Source organism: Ovis canadensis, chromosome 23 (genome assembly GCF_042477335.2).
Source record: "Ovis canadensis isolate MfBH-ARS-UI-01 breed Bighorn chromosome 23, ARS-UI_OviCan_v2, whole genome shotgun sequence".
In the NCBI taxonomy this organism is placed as follows: Eukaryota; Metazoa; Chordata; class Mammalia; order Artiodactyla; family Bovidae; genus Ovis; species Ovis canadensis.
Window position 1 is genome coordinate 61,090,692 of NC_091267.1, and position 10,332 is coordinate 61,101,023.

At 36.4% G+C, this 10,332-nt stretch overlaps 1 protein-coding gene across 6 annotated transcripts in view; it reads right to left on the reverse strand.

Moving 5' to 3' along the window:
• Positions 1-263: 263 nt before the first annotated feature.
• Positions 264-10,332, reverse strand: part of SMAD2 (SMAD family member 2) — an 84,530-nt gene continuing 74,461 nt past the window's right edge. For all 6 annotated transcript variants that reach the window (XM_069568493.1, XM_069568490.1, XM_069568492.1 and 3 more), the window contains 5 exons: positions 8,127-8,180; positions 6,781-6,993; positions 4,376-4,513; positions 3,914-4,058; positions 264-835 (listed from right to left, as the gene is read on the reverse strand). In XM_069568493.1, the coding sequence (XP_069424594.1) occupies positions 712-835; positions 3,914-4,058; positions 4,376-4,513; positions 6,781-6,993; positions 8,127-8,180 (674 nt within the window). In that variant the 3' untranslated portion in view covers positions 264-711. The remainder of the gene's footprint in view (positions 836-3,913; positions 4,059-4,375; positions 4,514-6,780; positions 6,994-8,126; positions 8,181-10,332) is intronic.

A 10,332-nucleotide genomic window follows, 5' to 3' on the forward strand; every position in this document is an offset into this window, starting at 1 on the left:
TAGAAAGATTTCCATAAAGTTTCCTTATAATGAGATTTAGCAGTAAGTAAACAAACACAGAAAGAATGAATATTTAAGACCCACTGAACACATTAAGGTCAAGGATTTCAAAAGTTAATCCACTTTTCTTCCCCCAAGAGTTTATTTTTGGTAAAAGGCAGAAAAATTAGTTTTTCTACAAGGGAAATCTGCTTCTAAATGATAATTTGAAAACCTTGATATATATTATATATTAAAAAAGACACACAAAAATAACAAAAAAGTGGGAATAACAGATTAGGTACTGTAACTTTATAAAGGCTTGCCTAAATCAAGAAGCAGCACACACACACCTAATTTATGCAAACTAAAAATGTATATAAACAGCACAATACTGTGATACTGGATCATGATACATTACCTGTACACATAACTACTACTGTTATTAATAAACCTTTGGGACACTCAGTTTTATGCCCAACAAGACATCAGAAAGTCTTTAAAATCTTCTCTTCCTCCTTTACGGGAGAGTATTTCTAGACATTAATTTTCCCATCTAATATTCGAACATAGGAAACCAATTCCACAAGGTGCTTTAATTGATGAGACCTCAAGTGCTGTTTTCTCTTGAATTTTTGGATAGTAAACAGTCCACGGGGACCACACACAAATACTATGACAGAAGAGTTGGTACATTAAGTCTTTTGATGGGACTTGATTGGTGATGAAGCTTTATGACATGCTTGAGCAACGCACTGAAGGGGATCCCATCTGAGTTAATACTTTGTCCAACCACTGTAGAGGTCCATTCAGATGAAGTTCAATCCAGCAAGGAGTGCTTGTTACCGTCTGCCTTCTGTTTAAAAGAATGAAAGAAAATAATTACGAAACCAAAAGAATAACAGGGATATGGAAGAACTAAGATAAATCAATAGGTTGTATATACGAAAACCTAGATTCCTTTTTGAACGAGTATTAAGTTTGGACATCTATTATTTTGAAAACTGTTTAATCCTTTAAGTCTAACAAAGTACTTATAATGCTATAAATAATCACTGCCAGGGCAAGAGACATAAACCAGCACTGTCCCAAGCAAATCAGAATATATATAGTCACCTTACTTATTAATCATCCAAAGAATAGAAAATACTCAAATAGAAAATGAAGTCCAAATGGAACAGAGTTCAGACTTAAAGTATATCAAAACAAAAATTCTGACCCAAGCTTACCACAGAATGTTCAAAGCTGGGGTTCAATGTCCCCTGACAAAACAACCAACCAACATCCCTTTTAGCAAAATCATGCAGGTTTTTAGTAAGAAATACCTCTAGTACTTCAACTAAACAAGCTATCCTATAAAAATCACAAACTGTTCAAGAACATCCTGTCACTTCCACATATAGATTTTAGTTATTTATTATATACAGTAAGTCAGTAAGTCTGTTTGCTTCAACATGACAACCCTGCAAACGTGAGGAAAGGCCACGATCAACTCTTCGCCTCCAAGCGACACATGCTCAGCATAACCTAGAACTACCACTGTATTTCAGAGGATGTGGTTTTCCGCAGCAGGTGGTAGTGGTGCCCTGCGACTCCCTTCAGATTCTCAGTGTTCTCCAGCCCACTTCCAACTGTAGGTATCTGCATTTCTGTGCCTGCGAACCTCTGCTCTGTCCATATATGGAACAGACCAGAGTGCCAGTGAATTAACATCTCCAGGAACAGACCTCAACTAATGACACAGGAATTGGCATTTAAATGCCCAGTTTCCTTTCCCTCCAAGTGGGGCAATTCTGAGTGTCCTTTACTCTTTCCCCAAAGTTTTCCTAAGAGAACAGCTCTAGGGGCCCACCCACTAGAGGAGGAGGCTTAAGAACGTGTGAGTCGTGTCCCCTCCCCCGCCTCTCTTCCTTACTCCCTCCTTCCTTGGCAGGGCTCCCTCCATTTCCTGGGTAAACTTCCAGCAGGCAGACCCTTGTCTCAGGGTCTGCTCTTATCTGTGCCCCTGCCTGATTATTCACTTCAGTTGTAACTCACTTCACTGAGACATGAATTCTTTACACATCTGTATTCCCCCTTACTATGTCTTCTGATTTTTATGCTGGGAATCAAGCTGGCACTTAAAGAAACTGAAAAATAGTTTAGAAATCCAAACATCAAATCTATCTCCTCAGCACCTCTGTCATTAAGGATGAAAGGTTCCACAGTTCACAGATATATGAGTATCTAAGTTTTTTGATCTGTAAATGTTAAAGGAAACTTTATTATCCAAAGTAGATATACCTGAACTCCACTATCCATGAATACATACTGTATATTACTGCTTCTTGTGTAGATTTTATATTATCTCTGGGTTAAAGAACAGCAGAGACCACAGTGAATGAAAGACAGTATCTCTTTCCACCAATCAACACTCGTCTTAACAGGAGACCCATAGATATACATGGAATTCTCCCTGACCTATGTAACTCATGTTTGATGCCACTCCATTTCTGCCATGCTTCACATTATAATCTTTCGAAGGAGAAAAAAAGAGTCTGACCTAATAAATTGGTATCAGACAGTACTATCTGAATCTAATTTTAATATCAACTCAATCCAAGTTCAAAGGGAAAAAGAAACTCAGCATTGTTTAAAGTTATCCAATCTCAAAGGGGAAATGATTAAAACAAAAGAGAGCTACAGCAAAGTCAAAAAATGAATTCTTGCACTAATATAACTTGGACAAAACAGTGACAAGTCTCACTTTAGATACAAATACATAACACATTGTGTATTTTTATAGAAGTAGTCAAACCAGTACAACTCAAATCTCATCATCACAAAAGTCATACACCTCAAAATTTAAGACAGGGGATCAAGTTCAAATGAAATAAAAATTCTAAGAAGAGCACAAACTGCTTAATGAAACAGGAGTATTATTACTATACCATATGAGTATCTTCTTAAGCAGACATTCAGACTGTAAGTAATGTGAACTGGAAAAAGGCTAAGATTTTGTTTATAGTTTTATTCATGATTATGCTGATGAACTATTCCCTTTCTTTGATGTGGAATCCAATCAACTGTTTAATCTAGCAACAGCCTAATTGATCTTACTCCCTGATGACACATTGGTTCTGGTAAAACTCACTTATGTAACTGCTACTACTATCCGTAGAGAAAAGTCAAGGAGAGCTTTCCTCAGGTCCCGTCTCTACCACTGAGAACGTGTCCTTGGGCAAACTATTAAATCTCACCTAAGCCTATTTCCAAATAAATATTGAGTTTGGACCTTTTTTTTTTTTTTAAACTTTACAAAGACTGCAACCTTATAAAGAAAGAATAAAAACAGCAACAGTAATTCTTAGCCATGCTGAGAGGCATGAGATACTGCATTTAAAACACAGCACAGTGCCTGGTACCTAAATACCCCCTTCTATTACTGAATAACATTCAACCTTTTAACCTTATATTGAAGTCATCTCAACTTCTTTGTCCAGTCCTATCCTTCTTTACTTTCTATACTCTAGTCAAACTGAACTGTATTCTACTGCCAGGATCATCACTTTCCACCCCTGTACACCTATGACTACTGAAATCCTAGACACCTTTTAGAACCCAGACTCTGGGCCATCTCTACCTCTCCCGGCCCCAGGAAAACAGCTCTCCTTCCATGAACTGATAACCCTTCCAATATGCCATTTATGGTATTTAACACTCTGCATTCTGTTACAATGCCTGTCCATAATGTTTTAATTCTATGTTCTATAGTGCCAGCACAGGAATTTGTACTAGTTTTGAATCTAGAGGCCTCCAATTTTCTTTTGTTATTTTACATAAAAATTTGCTCTCTGTAAACTTCAATGAAAATACGGATAAACTTCAGAAGATTCAAGGAGTGGAAGAAAAAGAATTACACTAGAAATTTTAGAGTTGAATGTGTATTTCATACCGGTATTCTGCTCCCCACCCTTTCACAAAACTCATTCTTATGGTGCACATTCTAGTTAGCTGATACACGGCTTCAAAACCCTGATTAACGGACTGAGCCAGCAGAGCAGCAAATTCCTGGTTGTTGAAGATCTTCAGATTACAGCCTATGATCGAAAAAAAAAAAATAAAAACATTATGTACAAAGAAGATAGTATCAGAGAATCATTTTGAAAGAGCTACAGATACTAGAATGGTGGTGGTGGTGCAGCTGCTAAGTCGTGAAACCCCTTGGACCCTAGCCAGCCAGGCTCTTCTGTCCATGGGATTTTGCAGGCCAGAATACTGGAGTGGGTTGCCATTTCCTTCTCCAACAGACATTTGAATATGAGCATGCAAATCATCTCCTGATTCTAAAAATTAATAGCAAAGAAAAACTCAGCAAGTTGACATGATAGGCTCATTCACATTGCTGCATCCATACCTGGTGGAATTTTACACACGGTTGCAGGGTGCCAGCCGTATCTCTGATTACAGTTGGGGCTCTGCACAAAGATTGCACTATCACTTAGGCACTCGGCAAAAACTTCCCCACCTATGTAATATAAGCGCACTCCTCTTCCTGAAACGAAACAGACATGGAATTAGTTTTACAATATTTACTACTTCAACATCATTTCTGAAGGATTCTTGGAGGAAAAAGTAAAATGGTATAAAGTATCTTGATGATCTCTCTCACAGCTATGCTTTTCTGAAATCTAACTTTGAAACATACTATTGTATATTTTTCCAAGTATTTTTTCAACAATGATTTTATTGATTCGTAAAGATAATACATGCTCATTAAAAGTGCTTAATGTAGAAAAGTGGGTAAGCAAAATAGAGAATTCCAAACAAATCATATTTTTGAATAAAGCAATTTAATTCATTTGAAGGAATTAACTAATGTTAGATTAATATGCCTTCATTATGATACACAGTTTTCCTTTTCAAAGAATTCACTATGCTTAAGAAAAAAAAAATAAAAATTATCACCTGCCCCTTTTAAAACTATTTATTATCCTGGTAACCAGATCTCTATTTACAAAAGCAGAATGAGGTAAGAAAAAATTATATCGGGAGATTTTAAAATACCTCTTTCAGAATTTGACAAATCAACATTCTCGTCCCTGGTATGTTTATCTTCTCAATTATTCGGTCAAACACTAAGTAGTGCTTAAAGGAATTTTTCAGATGTACAGTTCTTAAATCAGCTGACCCCAAGAAACAAAGACTGTCTTCGGTGGGCCTGACTTAATCAGGTGACAAACCTTACAAGGGGCTGGGCTGGTCCTGGCGAGAGTGCCTCAAAGTGTGAGGGAGCAGAACTGAACAGAGTCGTCACTGCTGACTGAAGATGGAGCAGGGCATGCAGGTGGCCTCTAGTTGCTGAGAGTAGCCTCTAGGGGACAGTCTGTAGGAAATGAGGATCTCAGTGCTACAACTTCAAGGAAGTGGACCCTGTAGTAATCACCTGTGAGCTTGGAAGGGGACCTCAAGCTTCAGATGAGGTAGGGTGAAAAGGCAGGGTAAACCTACTTATTTAGAAGTAAATATGGTAATGTTAACGTCCTGTTAAATTTCTATGCAGAGCCCTAATGAGAACATAGAAAAATCAGAACTATTTTAGTTAAAGAAGGGTGGATATTCAGAGGCCTTCGTCACCTACAAGACATCTGAGTACCTCAATGAGATTATATAAAATCTATACATCAAGCAATATTTGAGAAATTTCACACAGAGCCAACTAACATCTCCGAAATCACTAGCACTTTGTAATATCACACTGACTCTTTAGTGATCAGCATTACTTCTCATAGGAGATAATGGTTAATTAAATGAAAACAGAAGCACACTATTATTAAAAGAAGTTTCTTTAAGGTGATGAGAATTATGTTCGGTTATTTTAGTAGCACTCAAACTATTTTTTCCCTCATTGTCAAAAACCAAAACCAAACAAACAAAAAACCCCAATGACCCAAAATGTTGCTATTCATGTCTTAAATATATGCAAACTTACCATATTATGTGTTAAAACTAAAGATTCAAAAAAATTAATTCATTTGAAAATCAAAATAGTACACTTACTACATATTAACATAAACAAGTTTATAAAAAGTTATTTCCCAAGTAAGGAAAAAATTAGTGAGAAGAGTTTTATATCTTTGCAAACTTTAATGTCTGGCTTAAGACAGAAGAATTCTCATCAGAGTCTATGTTTAACTTCCTGCAAAATCGCAAGCCTTGTAAGCTCTGGAATACTTCACTGTCGAGTCACAAGAGAGTGAAAATGGCAAACGGCATCTTAGTACCATTACGAAAACAGCTTTCACCTCATAAACTCTCTGAGAGGGTACCTGGGACCACCACATTCTAAGATCCTCTGAATTATTTCTGAACAAGTTAATGGTGGTTTTTGTTTTAGATATCTTGCTTTAGATTAATAGTATGCAGATCTAATATATGAATTCACTGAAGCAGAGAAAAAACTAGGAGATGTAAACAAACTGAAAAAAATTCATGATTTGCTAAAATTACAACCCTAAAATCTGAACATGACAATTTTATGACTGGTAGAGGCTCAGCAAAGGCATTTTAACACATATTTACTGATGGACTTGCCAGTGTCGAGGGTGCCAAATAAAGAGGAACTGAAGATAAAAGTTCGCAGAGAGAGGAGGGATCACCAGGATCGCGACTGAAGGAGGTGAAGCTGTGCAGCGTGACTGCACTTAGGCTGACAGGGAGAAGGCGGCTTTCTTGCACACAATCTCTTGATGTGGTAAACCACACAGTGCTCACGTTATGAGTGAATGGCATTGGTTTTTCACACAAGGAAAATAAACATACCTATATGTCTTCTTGTCATTTCTACCGTAGCATTTCTGTTTACGTTGGAGAGTAAACCTAGGCAGAACCTCTCAGAATTTGATGGATCTGTGAAGCCGTCTACGGTGAGTGAGGGCTGTGAGGCATGGAAGGTCTCTCCAACCCTCTGGTTTAATTCATAATATGCTATTGAACACCAAAATGCAGGCTCTGAGTAAGTAACTGGCTGCAAGTCTGGCAGAGGAGAAAAACAAACCCATAAAAGAAATGTTGTGTGAACAATTCAAGCCATGTCAAGCCAAGAATAGATTGAATATCATTATCTTTACGTGTTCTATGCCAGCCTATACTGGCAATAGCCCAGGAAACAGACTTAACATCTACATCACGAACCCCAGATTCCAAAGATCACAGCAGATTTTCAATTTCTCAAATTTCCCCTATCTCCTTAAGTCATCCAAATCTTCAAACATCTTTTTTAGACTTTATGGTGCATTACTTGTTCTATTAGTAATTCTACCCCAATTGCACCACATGTAAAATAAGTCAATTTGCATTATACAATTAATTTTGGGTAGGATCAAGTAGAACACAGCTAAAGCAAGGATTAATGCATCAACAGCCAGGGATTAAAAAACAAAACCAAACCTGTCATGACAGGATACAAAACATGACATTTGTCAATTTTAACATGAGATTCTCACTGAGTTACCCTAATTACAAAAAGAGAAAGCCTGCATATACACAAGGAACAAAAAGTAATACGACACAAAGGATGCAAGTGGAAACACAGTATAAAGCAAAAGAATCTACATATTTCATGGGAAAACAAGGACCATATATATTTCAGTGCTGTAATTTTGATTAAAATGCATAAGGAATACCACAGAAAAAAACATGACAATTTTGCAGAATAAATTCCAATGTGTAGAAACTAAAGAGAAATTGTGAAACTGTATAAAATGAAGACCAAGGTGCATATACACACACAAACATACAGATGCACATGTATCAACAGGAATACACACACGTTAGCAATCACACGTATGTATCTCCTATATCACTATTACAAAATATAATAGGAACTAAATATACCCATAAAGTCTAGCCATATAGGACATAAAATTCCTCATGAATAATGGATATGATTTCCATGAATAAAAATTAACTTATGTTCATTATGTGCCAGGAGAAAGGTGTTTTCGTAATATTGAGGCACATTATCAATATCATTTTTAAAAAAGCACTAATTTGAACAATCATCTGTTACTCACTGAGCTCTCTTTCTCCTATATACGGAAAATAATTACCAGAAAGGACATTTAAATAAAAAGGTGGAAGAGTATTTGTAAGTATTTGCAACTTACCCAAACTATGATTAACAGGGGAAAGAGTAGTAGGAGATAATTCTGCTGGAGATCCTGAAACAAAAGGATTCAATTTTAAAATAGCTTATGAAAGTAAGTATTTTCAAAACCTGTGACCAGATAATAAAATTTATTGTGTCTAGCTGTATTAATAATCATAAATAATAACACAGATAATTCGCCAAGAATTCAAATGCTTAATGGGATGTTTAATTTCGGGAACTTCAATATATAAAAGAGAGAAAAAAGTCCTGGTTTCAAGTTACCCTCTTGAAAGGCATCCAATGTTGCCAGTTCTTGGTGTACCTTTCCAGAAATATTCTGCAAACCATACAAGCAAATATATTTCTGTGCCTCCTGCTTTTTATGTATAAATGGTAAACACAATTCTGAACCTTGCTTTTGTATTCAGTTCAGTTCAGTTCAGTCGCTCAGTCGTATCCGACTCTTTGCTACCCTATGAATCGCAGCATGCCAGGCCTCCCCTTACATTATGGTATATTATGATCCCGTGTTGACAGGTGTTCAGGTTATTCTCAATCTTTTGCTTTTAAAAACCAAGATTCCAGTGAGTTACTAATCTTGCACATTTTGCATAATCTGAATTGTATCTGAAGGATAGACTCTAAAAGGGAAATTGCCAAATCAAAGGACTCTCCATCTGTAACTTGGATAAATTTTGCCAAAATTGTCATCTTCAAAGGTTGTATCAGTTTACACTCCCAGTCACAAAATAGTGAGGGGAGGCTCATGTGTTATTGCTGATAAATGAGAACAAGGTCTCAACAAGTATAGTTTTAATTTGCACTTCCCTTATAAACGACACCCAGCAGCTTGATATTTGTTTATATTTTATTTCCTTCCTGTAAATAGTCTGTTCTTTTCTTTTGCTCAATTTTCTATGGTGGTGTTGATCACTTTTCTCACTGATTTACAGAAGGCTCTTTATGTTTTAGCAATATTAGTCCCTTCATGGTATGGGATGCAAATAGTTATTCATCTGTCTTATTTTTCAGCCCAATTCTGATTAAACAGAATTTAAAAACTTCTATGTGACATGATTAATCAATCATTTGGGGGTATGTGACAGTTTGATAAAAGTGGTGATAGGGGAAATTCTTTTCTTACTCTTAACTTTAAAGAAATACTTCTAGTATATGCCCATTAAGTATGATGCTGGCTTTGAGGATGAGAGATAAAATTCTTTATTTAGAAATTTTACATAAATAACCATTCTTAAGCAGTAAAGATCTGCAGATTTATGTTATAAGCACGAATGTTATGCTGCCTCATAAAGTCAAGCTAGAAGCTTTACGTCTTTTCTGTGTTCTGTAACAGTTTACGTAGTACTGGAATAACATATGCTTTAATAGTTTGGTAGAACTCCTGTGTGAGATCACTTACAGTTAATAATTTTCTAGGGTTTATTCTAAGACATTACTCTATTTCTTCTACAAAAGAGGACTGTTAAGACAGCTCTACTCTCTGGAGTCAGTTTTGGTAAACTATATTTTCTCACAAGAAGTATTTGTTTCTTCCAGTTTGAGGTAAACTGGTTAAATCTAATCAAGAAAATAAGGAAGGAAGGGGCACAAACACAAAAAGTTAACAAAAAGGAGCACCACAGACAGAAGAAAGAGTGAGACGTCACTTCACTCAATTTCAGGCAAATTTTGAACCATGTCTGCCGTAAACTGTTGTTAAATAATCATAACTGTAGGATACACTTTGTTTTCTCATCATTATCCTCTACATATGTTGAGAATGTTACCCGAAAAAGCAAGACCTGCAGCTCCCCAGTTTTAAAATTATAGCAATGGCATAGATGTAGAGTAAGGCCAGAAGCCCCCTGGTGTGCCCCTCCCACTCCACACCCCGACCATGAACGAAAACACCAGGCAACATGGGAAAAACGGCAGCCCCCACGTAAACAAACGACTCACAAAATAAAGAACAGGTGATAATTTTTGAGAAGCCAGAACAGCCTTCTATAACAAAGTTCTTGTGTTCTTTTTTTGTTCCTCAGTTTGAAAAATCTGTTGGCAAGTCATAACAGGTACAGTTATGAAAGGTCAAAATATATTTAGAACAATGAACTAAAACCCACTGCTGTTTCCTGAAGCTAAGATAAAATAAACAGAGCCACTATTAGAAATGGAGGAAACGGCCCAATTTTTCACATCTTTTAACTGCTTACTCTCTCTAT